Raw genomic sequence first — 17,193 nt, 5'->3', positions numbered from 1 at the left:
GGAGTGGACTTTGATGCTTGAGTGTTTTGAAAGCATCTATAAAAGACCCGTCATTTGCTGTTCCCAGCCAACAACACCCAAAGCTATCAACACCCGTGGATCATCATTAACACTATCACTTCCAAACAGTGAAAGATCTTTCTTTTCAAACATTATCTTACATTGATAATCGTATCCTTCGTCATCATGCGTCCCGCAATTCTCTGTGCACTGTTTGTGGGAACTGTGATTGCGATTCCCCATGGAGTCCAGGAAGTGAGTCCAGCGTAGCCCTATATGCGATCAACAGCCTGCTGACAGCTTTCTGAAGCAGAGAACGGTAAATTGGCAGCCCGGTGAATATGTTTTGCAAGCACCAACCTAATAATATTTCTAGCATGCGCAGCAGTCTACGACCACTTCCATGTCCATGGTTAGCTCTATGCCGATGAAAAGAACAATTTCAACTACCAGCGCCACTCCATCAGCCTCGATGGAAGCCCAGAAGAAAATGTTGCCGTATGACTATGAGTTCCTTTGAACAACGTTGGAGAACGCAAGCTCACAAGAACTTAGTTTTTGAAAGGGAGCCGAAACAAGAAGCTAGTATATGATGGAAGCCAGTATATGATGGCAACGGCTGCTGAGTTGAGATAATTACGCTGATACACTCTTTTACGAATGATGGAATGAATGTCTTTATGGTTAGGTATCTGAGTGTTGATTTTGTGTGAAGTTACCGATCAAATGAATGGCTTTAAGGCTCGCAATGCTGATATTGAAGCAAACATCCTGCGATGGACATCTTACCACTTGCGGTACATATAATAATACAAGCTCAGAGCAACGGTAGTCGAAGCGTCAAAGACCTCGTAGTACATTCGAGGATCAATGTTGACGTGTGACCAATCGGAACTCCATTTCCGTTATTGAAAAGTAGACAGAGGTGAAGAGATTAGAAAGATCAGGTCATGCGGAAGGCTCGGCATATATGTGCGATCTGCAGATATCGGTCGAGAAAGAAAAAGACGGAGAAATTCACACCAATGACGTTCTATTTCTTCATGAGTTATAGAGTCGGCAATTGGGATTACCTAAAAAGGAACTCCAAATGAAAGCCGAAAGCCGAAACCGGGGCCGAGTAGCCCGGCAGTCGGCCCCGGTGTGGATTCCGTGGGGGTGTTTTTTTATTATTTGATCAAGTATATAAGAAATTTATACTAGAGGACTCCCTTTCTTTGGTCTTTTCAGAATCTTCATATGACAATCTCTCAAGTTATAGCAAGAGTGATCGAAATCATGGTAAACAACACCCCTCATCCTTCTCTGTGTGTCGCTACGACGGACTTCGAAAAGGTCGCAAAGGATGTTCTCTCGGAAAAGTCATGGGTATATGCATCAAGCTCAGCGGCTACGGGTCTCTCAATGAAATCCAATCTGGAAGATTGGTCTCTGATCAACTTTCGCCCCCGGATCTTGAGAAAAGTCGACAAAATGGACACCAGAAGGTCCATTTTGGGACACACCTCGCAATTCCCATTCTTCGTCTCTGCAATGGGTACCCTGGGTAGCTCACACCCAGGTGCTGAGCCTTTGCTTGTACGGGGAGCAACCCGTAAAGGAATGCATACTATGATCAGCACGGCATCTACAAAGCCCTTGGAAGAAATCATGGACGCCTACCGAGACGAACAAAAGCTACTTAACAACCAAAGCCCCTCCAACTTGTCATTCCAGCTTTATGTACCTGAAGATCGGACAAGAGCCAAGTCTCTCATTCAAAGAGTCAAGGCTGCCGGGTACCAAAGTCTGTGGGTCACGGTTGACACTTCAACACTTGGCAAACGTACTGCAGATCGTTACCTCCAGGCACAGGAAAACCTCGATGCAAGCCAGACAGGAAATGCGAGAGAAAGCCATGACGAAAACGACTTCGCACCAGCATTTGGAGGTCGCCAGGTTCCTGGTTCGGTAGATGCTGGACTTACTTGGGAGGATCTGGACTGGATCGCCAAAGAGTGGAATGGGCCCCTCGTTCTCAAAGGAATCCAAAGTGTTGAGGATGTGAAACTGGCTGTTCAACATGGTGTACAGGGTATTCTTCTGAGCAACCATGGCGGCAGACAGATCCATTCTGCCCCAAGTTCATTGACAACGCTCCTGGAAATCCGCAAGTACTACCCCGAAGCTTTCGATAAGATCCAGGTATTTGTTGATGGAGGTCTTCGCGATGGAGCCGATGTCCTGAAGGCATTGTGTCTTGGAGCCACTGCCGTGGGAGTTGGCCGGCCCTTTTACTATGCTCTTGCAGCATACGGTGCGGAAGGAGTGGAAAGGTGTACAGACAGTAAGTTGTCACTGAAATAGATATCAGAACCAGGCTGACATAGTTTATCCCAGTCCTCGCCGAAGAAGTTGAGATTACCATGAAGATGCTTGGAGTTTCTTCCCTGGATCAACTCCGACCAGAAATGGTCAACACGAGTCGATTAGAGAATGAAATGTGGCGACCGACATTTGAAAAAGCCAAGTTGTGAAAGAAAAAACTGTGATTGATCTATCAGGCCATTTGATAACGGCCAATGTATGCTCATGTAATTAATATCGTTACTAGAAATATCAAATGCTATCCAACAGATTCATACAGCGCCCCAACCACCACCACCTGCGGTGTTGATCACAATTCGGTCATGAGTTTTCATCGAGACGGTATTCTTGCCACCAATGTTGATAGAACGCTCCTCGCCAGTTTCCGCGTCACGCGTGATCCAGAGGTTCAACCCAGGCTGCGCGCTTTCGCCGCCCTCCAGTCCATACGGCCGATGCACACGTCGCTCGGACAAAATTGAACATTGCAAAGGTGACAAGAACTCAATGTCACGAATGACTCCCTCCCCTCCGGGGTTCTTGCCCTGGCCCCCAGAGCCCTCGCGTAATGTAAATTGGCGTAGCATGGCTGGATAGCGCTTTTCCAAAATTTCAGGATCGGTGATTCGAGTGTTCGTCATATGGACTTGCACTCCAGACTCGCCCTTCCAAGTTGGTCCAGCGCCACTGCCACCGGCGATCGTTTCATAGTATCCGAATCCTGGGGTAATCACAGCACCGGTAGAAGGATCAATCTTAGGGTCAGTGCCGAAGGTCAGGTTGTTACAACAACCTTGCGAGGCGGCGCAAGCTTGGAAGGCCTTGAAGACAACGTCGGTGATACGCTGCGAGGTGACAACGTTACCACCTACGACAGCAGCTGTTTTGGTTGGGGACAGGATGCTGGGCGATGGGACACGGATATCAATTGGCGCCAGACATCCTTGGTTCAGAGGTACATCGGCATTGATCATGCAACGTAGACAGTAGATGATAGCCGAGTGAGTAATGGCGATGGGGGCGTTCCAGCTACCATAGACCTCAGGACCTGTGCCTTCAAAATCGAAAACAGCTGATCCATCATTGCCGTCTATGGTGATCTTGAGTCGAATGGGAGTGCCGTCGTCCATGTAATCAACGGATTCAAGAGGTTGACCATTGAACTTTTGGTAAAGCTCCTTGAGCAGATTGCGGACAGCAGTCTCGGCAGTTGCCTGAATTGCATACATGTACCGTTGCACTGTCTGCGTTCCGTATTCGTTGAAGAGAGTTTGGATCAGACTGATTCCACGAGTGTTGGCGGCAATCTGTGCCTTCAGATCTGAAAGATTGTCACTGATGCAGCGAGCTCCAGCGCAGCCAGGATATTGGGAGGGCTTGGTGACCAACAACTCAATCAAACGTGCCTCGTCCAAGATTCCATCGCTGACAATCTTGTCTCCTTCAATGGCAGCGCCTTCTTGCCATAGTTCAGTCGATTTGGGAGGCATCGACCCAGGCAAAATGCCACCAATGTCAGCATGATGGCCACGAGAGGCTACGTAAAACATGATTTCGGAACCACCGGGTCTATCAAAGACAGGGGTGATAACCTAAACACAGTTAGCATTTGGTAACGTAATCTTTGTGTTTGTTATTTACTGTGATATCGGGAAGATGGGTGCCTCCACAGCTAGGGTGGTTGGCAACCAGCACATCACCGTCCTTTAGGTTGCCTAGCCACTTTTCATGCTGATAACGCACAGCAAACTGCATGGATCCGAGATGAACCGGCACGTGTGGTGCGTTGGCGACCAGCCCTCCATCGGGGGAGAACAGCGCACAAGAGAAATCCAGTCTTTCCTTAATGTTAGTTGAGACAGAAGTCTTTTGCAGTGTGCGGCCCATTTGTTCGGCAATAGACATGAACCGGTGTCCAAAAATGCTCAATCGGATAGGATCAATACCCGACGAGACGGAATTTCCTGCAGAGACGGCAGGTTCCTCCTTGAGATCGATGACAATGCAAGTATCCAGAAGGTTGGCCACTGCATTGGGAGCCACGACGATTGTTTGCGTTTGATCAATGATAACAGCCGGGCCTGCAATGCGAGAATTCTTCTCCAATTCACCAAGCAAATAAACGGGCGTATCGATGCGGCTCGACTGGCCATCGAAATAAGCCAGAATCTTGCTGGCTGGCGCCGTGGTGACCTCTCGCATATTGGCTGCCTTCAGCTGAACCAAAGGACTCTCCTCTGTGCGCACCTTTGACGAAGCAATAGTCCGCACACGAATGTCATCAACAAGAACTGGGCGCTCGGAGTTGAAATTGAACTCGCGACGGTGACGAATGCGGAACTCTTCCAGGAAATCTTCTGAGTCTTCGGGCTTCAGGATCATCAAACTGGTATCGGAACCTTCGTAGCGCATGTTCAAATATTGTTCGTGGTGAACTTGAGTGGCAGGGAAACCTTGCTCTTCCATCTCCTTGGTTGCTGATGCTGCCATTTCATCAAAGCGTTGAAGAAGACCACTGTGAGAGGACAGATAGGCGGATGAGATTGGTTCCTGTGACTCCTTGACAACCTCTGCCAGTGCAAGACCGTAAGCTGACAGAACGGAAGAGTATTTATGGATAATGATGCGTGAGATTCCGAGAGAGTCAGCCACCGAGCACGCGTGCTGACCACCGGCACCTCCAAAGCATGCCAGATGGTGAGACGCGGTCTCAAAGCCCCGAGCCTCTGTAAGGTTACGAATTGGCCGGGCCATTGATTCATCTGCGACTTTCAGGAAACCGAGTGCGACTTCCTCTGGGGAGTACTCGGTCTGATAATGCTGTCGGCGTTCAATGTTGATCTTTTGCGTCAACTCATTGAAAAGCCGTGCGGTCGTCTCTGTATCTAAAGGCTGGTCCTCGTTGGGACCGAATATATGTGGGAAATACTCGGGCAACAGTCGTCCAAGGAACAAATTGGCATCTGTCACTGTCAGAGGACCTCCTTTGCGATAGCATGCTGGACCAGGGTGGGCGCTTGCAGACTCAGGTCCGACATAGAACAAACCGTTGCGCCAAGTGAGAATGGATCCACCACCCGCGGCAACAGTGTTGATATCAAGCTGAGGGGACTGGATCAAAACGCCGGCAAGCTTGGATCCGAATACATGCTCGAGATGACCGTCGTATCGCGAAACATCTGTACTAGTTCCACCCATGTCAAATCCGATGACAGGTGTCCTCTCGGTAGGATCCCAACTGGTGGCTGCAAAGCCAACCACGCCGGCTGCAGGGCCAGAGAGAATTGCTTTCAGTCCGCTGAACTTGCGGAAATCGACGAGTCCCCCGTCAGATTGCATGAACTCAAATCGACAGTCCTGTTGGCTCTCTAGGCCGCCCTCAAAGCTCGAAGAAATGGAGTCAATATATGTTTTAATGACAGGTGTGAGATAAGCATCAGCGGCAGCTGACATGCCACGAGGCACAATTTTGATCATGGGTTGGAGTTTTGAAGAGAGGGTGACCGAGAATCCCATCCGCTGGGCAAGCTCGCCGATTTGACGCTCATGGTCGGGGTATGCGAAAGAATGTAGCAATGCCACGGAAAGAGACTCATATCCCTGCTCTTTGAGTTGTTGGAGCTCTGTTTGCACCTGAGCAAGGTCCAGCTCTTGCACCACACGGAATCTCTCGCCTGTTACTCCCTCTACTATTCGGCAATCGGAGTAGCAACTGCTATCGGAGGAAGGATGGCAAGGTAGCACGCGTTCATTGATTTCGACAACGCTTTCTGGAAGTACTCCTGGGCGTGCCATGGACAAGTCGAAGATAGCGGGGCGAGATTGATCGCCGATCTTTAGCAAGTCCCGGAACCCTTTTGTTGTAAGTAGTACTGAACGAGCACCCTTGCGCTCTAGTAAAGCATTGGTAGCAACGGTGGTACCCATACGAAGGCAGCCAATGCGGTCAAGCTTTAGTGGTTGACCTCGGGGATGTGAGTTCCCGGTGACCAGCTCTAGGATCTGACGGATGCCTTCAGTGGGTGCATCTTGATAATGGGAAGGATCAACTGAAAGAAGCTTCAAAATAATATCTGAACGACCAGGAACAATGGCGTGAACATCTGTGAATGTACCACCACGGTCAATGGAGATAGTAATCTTCCCTGACTGAGACATGGTGGGTTGTATGTGGAAGAAAATGGAGGAGAGATGATAGATGCGTTATTGTTGGTTTTTAAACAGGAAGCTGTGACAAAAGATAAGTCTACCTATGTACTAAGGGAGCGTTTGATTCATATATGCCGCAATCAGATGTCGCTGATGTCTCCGATGGTCTTGTAGATAGAAACACATCACGTGTCGGGCCGATGCTCCCGACGGGCGTTGATCTCGGGCCGACGGACAAGAAGCGGGGGATTGAGGCGAGATGAACGGGGAAATTGATTAGAAGATTATAATAATAGTTAAGTAAGTTCCGGAGATAGTGAGAAGAGAAACTCTCAGTGGCGTCAACTTGAGCTGTACAATTCTACATGCTTGACGCAAAGCAACTTTCTTTGGTATGTGCTACAATATTTTAGAAAATCTTGAGGATTATTGATAGACTTAAAATCAACCAATTGTATTATTATCGTTTCAAAGTATTTTCAATCCAATCGGTATCCATATTCATATCAATCTGATCCAAAGCCCCTTCCCACAGTGCGGGATCATCATTAAGGTCAAACTGGAAAGCAATATCTCGAAAAGATGGGATATCTGTTTGCTGCCAGTCATTAGAAAGACCTTGTGAATTTGACAGTTGTATATCCACGTCGGGAAGTTCTGGTATATTTACACCGTTTTCGGTTGCCGGCGTTGCAGGGAGCTTCGGACTTCCAGGACTCGCCGGGGCATTATCATGTATCCCGACAGGTTTAGATCCAATGGCTGCCCTTAATTCCAGCAAGAGTGAATGACGGGAGCCCAGGTATATATTTCCACGGTCTGCCATCCCGCGAAGAAGGCTGAGCGCGGTCTCCATAGCCCGTGCGCTGGTTTCATTGGGAGGGAATGCAGCATTCACCATGACTAGCAGCAATGCCGCTGAGAAGATGTATTCGCCATCGAGGTAACCATATGTAGCTAAAATATTCTTTCAGTTAGAGAGATGATTGGCATGAGATATGATACTGGATCTTGATCACGAACCAATGAGGTTATGCTTCGCTGCTGCATCCATTATAAGAGTTGTAGCTCGAGCTGCTGTGATGCAGCTGTCAATAACAGCGACAGTATTAGGAGACAGTTCTTCTTTCCAATCTTGTGTGGCAGATCCAAGTGCTTCTGCATCAAGTCGTCGTTGAATAACATAGAAGACCAGCGGACGCGCAGTCATGTTCACACATGAGTAGAAATGCAGATTGATTGAGACACTCTCGCGATTGATATGGGTGTCGAGTGTGGTAAAGTCTATACGAAGACGATCTGGTACTTGTCTCAGCCAGCCAGAGAGGTCATTAGTTATACTTTGAACAGACGCAACGAGATTGGATCCTGATCCAGGTTTCTTTCTGTATATTTCTGTTCCAGTCAACCAGGTCAGTTTAGGATTTAGCAGAGGGGTGAACGGATATCACCTTCGCCAATTCTTCCCAATATACGAGATAGTTGAGTATAATGAGTGAGGACAGTGGATGGCCAAGGGTCAAAGGTTGACCCATCCTATATGCAAGTCAGGTTGGCTCGTGTATAATAGCCACATCAAATGCAACTCACCACCGCTTCTGGCCAGGTGATTCCAATATCTTCATCATGGATTGTAATCGGATTGCCGGACTTGACCGAGAGTAACCTATTGGCAACCATAAGTATCCTTGTGTTTTGAGGGCATTTTTCACCCTACCTGTCTAAGCTATAGACAGACCACCAAGCTCGACGTCGCCGGTTGCGGTCTGCCTCGCTTATTGTTGGATCCGAAACCTCCTGGTGAAGACCTAAAGATATAGCCATGCGTAGAGCGAGTCCAATCTGGGCTTGTTAGCGGTTTAGTGGAAAGCTAATGGAAATCATACGCACGTAGAGAAATGCCGCATCTCGTCGATTCAGATTCTGCATATAGTATGCGACATAGCATAAAACCTCAACAAAGAATATTGAGCCCTCTTCGTGAATATCTGGCAAGAAACGCAGAGCGTGCTTAAAGTATTTGAAACCTGGTGGGCCATCATCGCCATTCCATTGATTCACACTATACATCAAGCCAAAGGCAATGACCAGTAGTGTTTGACAGTAAACTAGACAGGATTCACGATTTGAAAAGTCCAGAGGTTGATGGTAGACTAAATCAAGCCTTTCTTCAAACTCCAAGGGCTGGATGAGCGAGAAGATGGTCCCAATATAGGCATATTGCACCCAGAACAGCCGCTTTGCGAATTCGAATGGTGGCAACTGAGGAAGATTACCCCCGACAGGTCTTCTTAGTGAGCTCGGATCATCGTAGAGTGGACGCACATCCCACGCAAAATTTGTCGAGCCGGGATTCAATCGCTTGGCGAGATGTGTTGTTGAAGAGGCCCCCACAAAATCTTGAAAGAAGTTAGCGAAACGACAGAGAAGCAGGAATTGTTATCAAATCATACGATGTGCTCCTGACCTGTTTAAAAACAGATTATCAGTCCCCTTATACCACCAGTCATCCCTGGAAGCAGGTGGCAGCTCGCAGTCCGAATAACGCGCAGATGTAGGCGGTTCGCTGGATGGTGTTGGGTGACTGCTTTCTATTCCGGGTGTCAAATTGAGGTTTCAAATACTAAACAGAAGAAGAAAAGCTTACCTCGCAATACTGGAGCTTGTGATTGTAATTGGCGATAATAGCTACGAGGCGTGAGAATTGTCCCGTAACGTGGTTGGGAATTGACTCACCTCTCGGTTATAGAGACGCGCTTCTCGGCTTCTGAATATACACACGGCTTATTCACGTCAACGCAAGCCGCACAAGGTTGAGGTGGATTGCCTGCACATCTAGTTTTTCTATTTCGACACCGGTTGCATCTGTGTCTCTTAGTATGTGATCGCAGTCTCTCTAGTGCCAGGGAACGTACGCTACCATCGATCTCCTGGATCGGTCTTCAGACCGCCGCGAGATACCTGCGTTTCCAAGGACCATAATTATCGTGGAGAACAATTCTAGCCTTGCATTTTTAAAAAAAGCAATCCCAAAAAATAAAGCGAGGGTGATTTGAGGTCAGAATGTATACGATTGTAAGAAAGATAGAGACGGTTCCGCTCCCCGCTTCTCGGCCCGACGCAAAACGAACATTTGATTGAACCTAAGATACCATTTGGTACAATAAAAACGCATTTGGAGATTGAAGTGTTTAAACATTCGTTGATTGTTCGAAATATTCACTATATGAGAGATTTTCTGAAAAGTATCGATTTACTTTATTTAGGTGCATTTTAAACGACATGCATTAGTTACTACTCACCAGTAATGTTAAATGACAGTATTATATACACTATTACGTTCATTTGTATGGGAAGTAGTTGTATTTTTATTTGTAATTGCGTAATTCACTAATTTATGGCCGGGTTGCCTACATATGTACATACATATATCTGTGCCTTCCTGTGCCCCCCCCACCGCCTTCGGGATGGGGGGCACCACACCGTAAACCCAATTCACACCGTAAGCCCAATTTTGAAACTATTCACATAAATTACTGCTTTTCACCCTAAGTATCTATCCAAAAAAGCTCCCCTCTCTGCTGCGCTGCCATCACTGCATCTGACAATATAGAACTCTCCCCGGTACGCGACTTGGGTGGCGGTTGGCCGTTCAATTTTGTCCAAAGTTCATCCAACCTCTTCTTCTCTTGTATAGCTTCTTTCTCTCTTCTGTTCATCATTGATCGATTAGCATCGTTTGTACTAAGTATATCAAAGTCTCCGATCTTAGGAATATCGTTTTGAGTGACTTACCGCCTCTGTAGACACCAAAACCTCATGCAACGTCATTTATCTCCACAACTCGCAATAATATCCTTCTTACTAGCAGTACTGTTGTCTTGCTGTATCATCCTGTGTCCCGTTTCAATTACATTGTCAATAGTTTCACCAAAACTGCATTTTTAATCTGATGCTAATATATGTATGTCGGTATTAAATATGCAAAGCAAGTAACCGGCGGTGGCAAAGGGCAATCTTCGTCAAATACATAGAGTCGTTAATCATGTGGTTGCCTTGGCGCCTAATGGTCTTTTAGACCATACAGTAGAAGACAAATTACAAGACTGCCAAGTACTCTTTCCAACCTTTGGCCTTTTCCCATCAGGGTTCTGCATGGTTGGTTTTAATGAGATTATGCAGGACGAGGAGCAATGGATCCGACCATATAATGGGAAAGTTCCGTCTACGAAAAGGATTCGAGGGGCTTATGTCTCTCTTGTTGAAAACACTAAGTTGCTATGAAAATTTTGGATGTCTCTCCTCCGAGCAGATGATAATACCGAATAGTTATCTTCACGAGGTAGCCCTGTTAGCTGATTCTCGGGATATCCTAGATGTCGCTTTTACAAATTGCACTGACAGCGACTCTCGAGTACGCGTTCATTTGTGTTTCACTCAACGGGTGCCTTAGCCACCAAGTTTGCTCATTACGAGCGAGCCCATCTCTTCGTATCAGAGAACCTAAGATTTCAACAGCTACACCGAGACTCTTCGGATATCGAGGTTACTTTCGGATCTAGTGCTGTCGTCTATGTTCTTCCCGGTCTCGGGAGATACCTGAATAGCCATAGAAATAGGCGAGAAGTCTATTTCATTCTTCGAAGAGAAGTGGATTGAAGAAGTCCTCCATTATCACCCTGATCGGCTATCGCGCAACCTAGCACGATGGTAGTTCTTTGCTGGTGAATTGAGGAAGGCGAAGAAAGAATTTGAGATTGCTGATAAATGGTCGACGACAAGATTTGGACAAAACTCATATCAACATAGCGAGTGAGTGCTTAAATCCAGCGAAGAGATGGTTCTACCTACAAAGCTATCTATTCTTTACGTCAAAGGGCATTTTAATGGTTGGGTCGCATCGCGTTTGAGTCTGGTATTTCGGAAACTGCGCAAGAATCGTATGTAGAGGCGATGAAGTGTCTACGCGAGGGCAAAATTACCGCACCAGCAATTAAAGCCACGAGGTTTCAACATGTAACATTAACAATAGAGAGGAATTCTAAGGGCTCTGATGCTAACGCTCATGTTTCTTCTATAATACTCATGAAAAACGTCGTTTAAGTGAGACCAAAGGGAGCGGAGGTGAAACTGTAAGAACACAGTGATAGATGTCTTAGGTTATGGAACGGCAAGGTATGCACCAGGAAGTAATGGCCTTTCGGGAGAGTGCAGAGAAGACCCGGGATGAAAATTACGCTAGTGGATCCATTTTCCGGCCATCTGATGATGGAAAGGAAAGTATCTAGGATGGATTAGTCGGGATCATATATCGATAACCCATGGCCGAATGAGATAGGCCGCGACTCAGCATATGACCTAGTCATAGCTTGCCGTTAAGATTTTTACAGATTTGAGAAATGAGATTGTTATTACACAAATTATGCGTATATACTCCGTATAGATATATACGTTGTAGTAGGAAGGAGGCAGTACAATATCGTAGTTATTTACGTTATGAAAGAGCTAAAAATAAGTCGGTGGAGAAATATAAGCACAAACAAAAAATCTCACATTTTAGCTAGAACTTTAGAATAATAGGGAAGTATGTGTATTAGCTGCGGGAGGTATCACTAGCCACGTTGGTCATACTAGGCAGATTTGATCTTGTTAGATCATGGCGGTTGCTATAATATTATTAGATGATTTATTTGTTTTACATAGTTATGTTAGTATAGTAATCTCATAACTATCATTTGGTTACTTGTAATTACATATCTGATTACTCCGTGCTATGTTGTATATCGCACCGATAACCCATTTAGACATATCAGGCAGAGATTTCGTTCTAGGCAGACTAATAGATGTATACGTACGCACCCAGCTAATAATAATACATGTAACTAAATAGTGTACCTACATAATACATATGTATGTATGTTCCAAGGTTGCCTTATAACATTGACACGTATACCTAGAGGCACGTGACTTTCCGGTATGTGTGTGTTCCTTTTTTTTTCTCTCTCCTATGTTATTTTTTTTCGTTTTCGCCTTCGAATCCAAAAAAAGAAGGAAAAAAAAGAAAAGACTCCCCCACATACCCAATTACGGCTGAAATAAGTGGACCCTTCATATCCTTCCATGAGCCAGTCGCAGATCCAGAAATCAGCCCCTGGAAGACACGGCCGATCGTTTTCTTGCGCCTTGTCGTCATAGTCTTCGGCAGTCATCAGACATCGGGGCTGTGACTTTACTTAGCGCCATCTTTTCATTTTCCTGATTCAGGAGACTACAAGGTTACAAGTCAAGGCGCTGTTATGTTTCAGGATCCCAGAATAGGGATATGTCAGTACCAAGATATTTGAGGGATCAGAGGCCCTGTTATGGGTCCAAGGGCGTCTGTGGGCCAATGTTAAGGTGCATTGCGTCGCCGACCCGCAGGCTGGGACATATTTGACGAGTTATGTTCGACGTATGGGCGCAGCAAGGTCCGGATCACGGAATCGAAATCACTCCATTTAATATGAAATTGTAATGGAAGGTGTTGAGTGGTGGTTGGGGGGGTTGGTGGTTAGGAACCCATGTACGGCTAAGATATTCACAGCCACTGAATATGCCGAACAATTTGCAACAATATTATATATACTTATTTTGTTCACAGGGGCAATAACGGCCCTGTCTGATTCAAGAAATAAGAGGAGATATCCAGTGGATCTGAAGCAAAGGGTGACGAACGACAGTAGTTGGGGTTTCGCAAAGAAAAAAAGGCAACTCCACACAATTCATTATTCGCCCTTTGACCACATCGTTGTCTCTCCAATCAGATTTTGTTCCCAAAAATATCTCCTGGCTACTGTTACTTCGTACATATTGTCGATTCATCGATTATACATCTGGAGAATTCCTCTACCTTATTCTTTTACTTTTTTTTCTTTTCTCCTTCTTTGGTTATTTGTGTCTTCGTCTAGGTCGGATCTCTGGATAGATCGCCTGCAACCTATCTCAAATCGTCATCGAAATCGGAACCTAATTGCAAATCGGATCAGAACTTCCCATAGTCGTTAATCCTGGATAGACGACACAACCCTCCCTAATCCAGTGCCGGGAGGAAATTTGCGCAAATGTCGTTACCGCATAGAGGAACTTCTCCTCCTTCCGCTCATTCGGGGGAATCGGCTCATTCACCCCAAGCAAGCCAAACCAGCTTGTACGGTCCTCAGGTGAGTGGCACGACGACAATCATTGTAGAAGAAGCAGAGACACTAATGTATGCATGGTTAATAGCAAGCATACGGGTACGAGGAGAAGAACCAACACGCCGACAGTCAACAGTCCTTGCTCTACCAAAACCAACCCAGCCCATTCAACGCCCCCTTCGATGACCCATATGCTTCTTCCGATTCATTGCGCCGTTACACTCTACAAGACCCCGGCGTCACCATCTTCCCCGATGGCCCATACCAAGAATCCGCCGGAGGACTAAACCGTCGCTCCGGAGTCCATTCCCCCATGTCGGAGACTCCTTCGGAAGCCTGGCAGAACCGACAAGCGCCTGAAACTGGTCTCCGGCGTTATGCCACCAGAAAGATCAAGCTCGTTCAGGGCTCTGTCCTCAGTGTCGATTACCCAGTCCCCAGCGCGATCCAAAACGCGATCCAGAAAGAGTATCGCGAGTCGGAAGAAGGGTTCCCGGAAGAGTTCACCCACCTGCGCTGTGAGTCTACGCGGGATGGATTGGGATTGAAAATGCGACCGAAGCTAATGCCATGCAGACACGGCCGCCACTTGCGATCCCGACGAGTTTACCCTGCGCAATGGTTACAATTTGCGACCGGCTATGTACAACCGACACACTGAACTTCTGATCGCCGTCACCTATTACAACGAAGACAAAGTTTTGACCGCGCGCACCTTGCACGGTGTTATGCAGAACATTCGGGACATTGTGAATTTGAAAAAGTCGGAATTCTGGAATAAAGGTGGTCCGGCCTGGCAGAAGATCGTATGTACTTTGGTCTTCGATGGTATCGATCCTTGCGACAAGAACACTCTGGATATGCTGGCCACTATCGGTATCTACCAAGATGGTATAATGAAGCGCTCCGTCGATGGTCGCGAAACCGTCGCTCACATTGTAAGTCTGCTCAGTCCGTCAATACACCGGACGCGCTCTCTCGGTCGCTATTCTACCCATTTGGGTTCCTCGACAATGAAGCGCTTTCTATTGTTATTTTGCTAACTAAATTAGTTCGAATACACCACTCAACTGTCCGTTACCTCCAACCAGCAATTGATCCGGCCACAGGGCAATGAGTCGACCAATCTTCCTCCCGTCCAGATGATCTTCTGTCTCAAGCAGAAGAACAGCAAAAAAATCAACTCTCATCGTTGGCTCTTCAATGGTTTCAGTCGAATCCTAAACCCCGAAGTCGTTATTCTGATCGATGCCGGAACTAAGCCCGGAAAGAAATCTCTCCTTGCGTTGTGGGAATCGTTCTATAACGACAAGAACTTGGGTGGATCTTGTGGTGAGATTCACGCAATGTTAGGAAAGGGTTGGAGAAACTTGATGAACCCGCTCGTCGCCGCACAGAATTTCGAGTATAAGATTTCCAATATCCTCGATAAACCTCTCGAGAGTGCCTTTGGATATGTCAGTGTGTTGCCTGGAGCCTTCTCTGCCTATCGTTATCGCGCGATTATGGGCCGTCCCTTGGAGCAGTACTTCCACGGTGATCATACCTTATCCAAACAGTTGGGTAAGAAGGGTATCGAAGGCATGAACATCTTTAAAAAGAACATGTTTCTTGCTGAAGATCGGATTCTGTGTTTCGAGCTTGTAGCCAAGGCTGGATTTAAATGGCATCTGACGTATGTGAAGGCGTCCAAGGGCGAGACTGATGTACCAGAAGGTGCAGCTGAATTTATCAGTCAGCGACGTCGATGGCTGAACGGCTCATTTGCCGCCAGTCTGTATGCTATGATGCATTTCGGACGTATCTATAAGAGTGGCCACAACATCCTGCGGTTGTTCTTCTTACATATCCAGATGACTTACAATTTTGCTGGTCTTGTAATGACCTGGTTTTCTCTCGGTACGTCATCATACTTTGTTGTTCGATAGCTTTGTTGCTAACAGGCTCTTAGCTTCTTTCTGGCTGACCACTACGGTCATTATGGATCTTGTCGGTACTCCTAGCGATGCCAACAAAAATAAGGGGTGGCCATTTGGCAACGAAGCTTCCCCGATTGTGAACAACTTTCTGAAATATGGATACGTGTTTTTCTTGATGCTTCAGTTCATCCTGGCTTTGGGAAATCGACCCAAAGGGTGAGTCCGAGTTTCTCGATAAAGTTTCCTTGTTAAGTGTACGAATACTGACTTTTCATAGTTCACGTCTGGCATACACCCTCTCTTTCATCTACTTTAGCATCGTCCAAACCTACATTATGGTTCTGTCCTTCTACCTTGTCAAGAACGCTTTCACTGGAGGTACCCTTGATTTCTCTCTCGACGGTGGTGTTGGCAACTTCCTGAAGTCGTTCTTCAGTTCTGATGGAGCTGGTATTGTCCTGATTGCTTTGGTTTCCACTTACGGCATCTACTTCCTCGCTAGTTTCATGTATATGGACCCCTGGCACATGTTCACATCCTCTTGGGCTTACTTCGCTGGAATGACCTGCTCGATCAACATTTTGATGGTCTACGCCTTCTGCAATTGGCACGATGTTTCTTGGGGTACCAAGGGTTCCGACAAGGGTGACTCGCTACCCGCTGCCGAGACAAAGAAGGACGACGCCAAGTCAAACTTCATTGAGGAAGTCGACAAGCCACAGGCTGATATCGATAGCCAATTTGAGGCAACTGTCAAACGTGCGCTGGAGCCTTATGTCGTGCCGGAAGAGCAGGATGAACGCAGCATGGATGACGGTTACAAGGCTTTCCGTACCAACCTGGTGTTGATTTGGATTTTCAGTAACTTGATCCTTGTATTGTGTATCACCAGTGAAGGTATTACCCGCTTCTGTCTCACGGTATGTCTATCCCCATCAAGCACACTATGGCACAATCTAATCCTGTTTTACAGAACACTTCTACCGTCCGTACTTCTAAATACTTCGCTGCCATTTTGTGGACGACTGCCGGCCTGTCGATTTTCCGGTTTATTGGATCTGTCTGGTTCCTGGGCAAGTCTGGCATCTTGTGCTGTGTCTCCCGTCGCTAGACTTGGATCATTCCAGTTGTAAATATCATCTTTTGACATTTGACTTGCGTTGGTCTCCTGGGTGTACCATTTTGGTTTTGAATGATTTGTGATAGAGATGTTGTTTCCATCTTTTTTTGGGTTATGTATTCCCCACGATTGCAGCCGAAAAGGCTTGTGTTTTTCATGTATGATGTACATTGGGGATGACTTTTGATATGAATTAGGATAGACCCAATTCATTGGAGTATTTTGAATTATCATTTATCTCGCTGTGCTTACTACTTATACTTGATCACATCCTGCCTGTAACCCCCATTCCATCACTGTTTTACTCAATGCCTTTGGGCTGCCCATGTCAATAACCATGAAGAAAGTCGATGCTACATGGTGGAAAAAATAGTGGCATTTCCCTTTATACTACTGGATTTCACAGTCATTTCTCTCTAACAGATTGAACCTCACTAGGGCGATCGGTCATGCATGGATCTAATCTTCCCCGGGCTGGACAGTC

At 46.5% G+C, this 17,193-nt stretch overlaps 4 protein-coding genes across 4 annotated transcripts; 2 read left to right on the top strand and 2 right to left on the bottom strand.

The window, feature by feature from the left end:
- Positions 1 to 1,278: 1,278 nt before the first annotated feature.
- Positions 1,279 to 2,516, top strand: N7529_003513 (Aldolase-type TIM barrel; the record flags this gene model as incomplete). Its single annotated transcript, XM_057239040.1, has 2 exons — positions 1,279 to 2,326; positions 2,380 to 2,516. 2 exons carry the CDS (start codon positions 1,279 to 1,281, stop codon positions 2,514 to 2,516), a joined length of 1,185 nt encoding a protein of 394 aa, XP_057098335.1.
- Positions 2,517 to 2,618: 102 nt separating this feature from the next.
- On the bottom strand, positions 2,619 to 6,504 carry N7529_003512 (5-oxoprolinase; the record flags this gene model as incomplete). Its single annotated transcript, XM_057239039.1, has 2 exons — positions 2,619 to 3,938; positions 3,988 to 6,504. The coding sequence occupies 2 exons, from the start codon at positions 6,502 to 6,504 to the stop codon at positions 2,619 to 2,621; spliced, it is 3,837 nt and encodes a 1,278-aa protein (XP_057098334.1).
- A 451-nt stretch (positions 6,505 to 6,955) lies between these two features.
- N7529_003511 (transcription factor domain-containing protein) lies at positions 6,956 to 9,475 on the bottom strand (the record flags this gene model as incomplete). The annotated part of the gene is made up of 9 exons (XM_057239038.1): positions 6,956 to 7,452; positions 7,519 to 7,794; positions 7,848 to 7,890; positions 8,086 to 8,161; positions 8,213 to 8,337; positions 8,386 to 8,894; positions 8,949 to 8,962; positions 9,232 to 9,278; positions 9,407 to 9,475. The coding sequence occupies 9 exons, from the start codon at positions 9,473 to 9,475 to the stop codon at positions 6,956 to 6,958; spliced, it is 1,656 nt and encodes a 551-aa protein (XP_057098333.1).
- A 4,120-nt stretch (positions 9,476 to 13,595) lies between these two features.
- N7529_003510 (uncharacterized protein) lies at positions 13,596 to 16,700 on the top strand (the record flags this gene model as incomplete). The annotated part of the gene is made up of 7 exons (XM_057239037.1): positions 13,596 to 13,694; positions 13,759 to 14,188; positions 14,247 to 14,608; positions 14,723 to 15,569; positions 15,622 to 15,805; positions 15,867 to 16,509; positions 16,563 to 16,700. The coding sequence occupies 7 exons, from the start codon at positions 13,596 to 13,598 to the stop codon at positions 16,698 to 16,700; spliced, it is 2,703 nt and encodes a 900-aa protein (XP_057098332.1).
- Between the last annotated feature and the right edge of the window lie 493 nt (positions 16,701 to 17,193).

The sequence above is a fragment of the Penicillium soppii genome (genome assembly GCF_028829465.1).
Source record: "Penicillium soppii strain IBT 18220 chromosome Unknown utg000004l, whole genome shotgun sequence".
NCBI classification, from domain to species: domain Eukaryota; kingdom Fungi; phylum Ascomycota; class Eurotiomycetes; order Eurotiales; family Aspergillaceae; genus Penicillium; species Penicillium soppii.
This window is presented reverse-complemented; position numbering and strand designations above follow the sequence as displayed.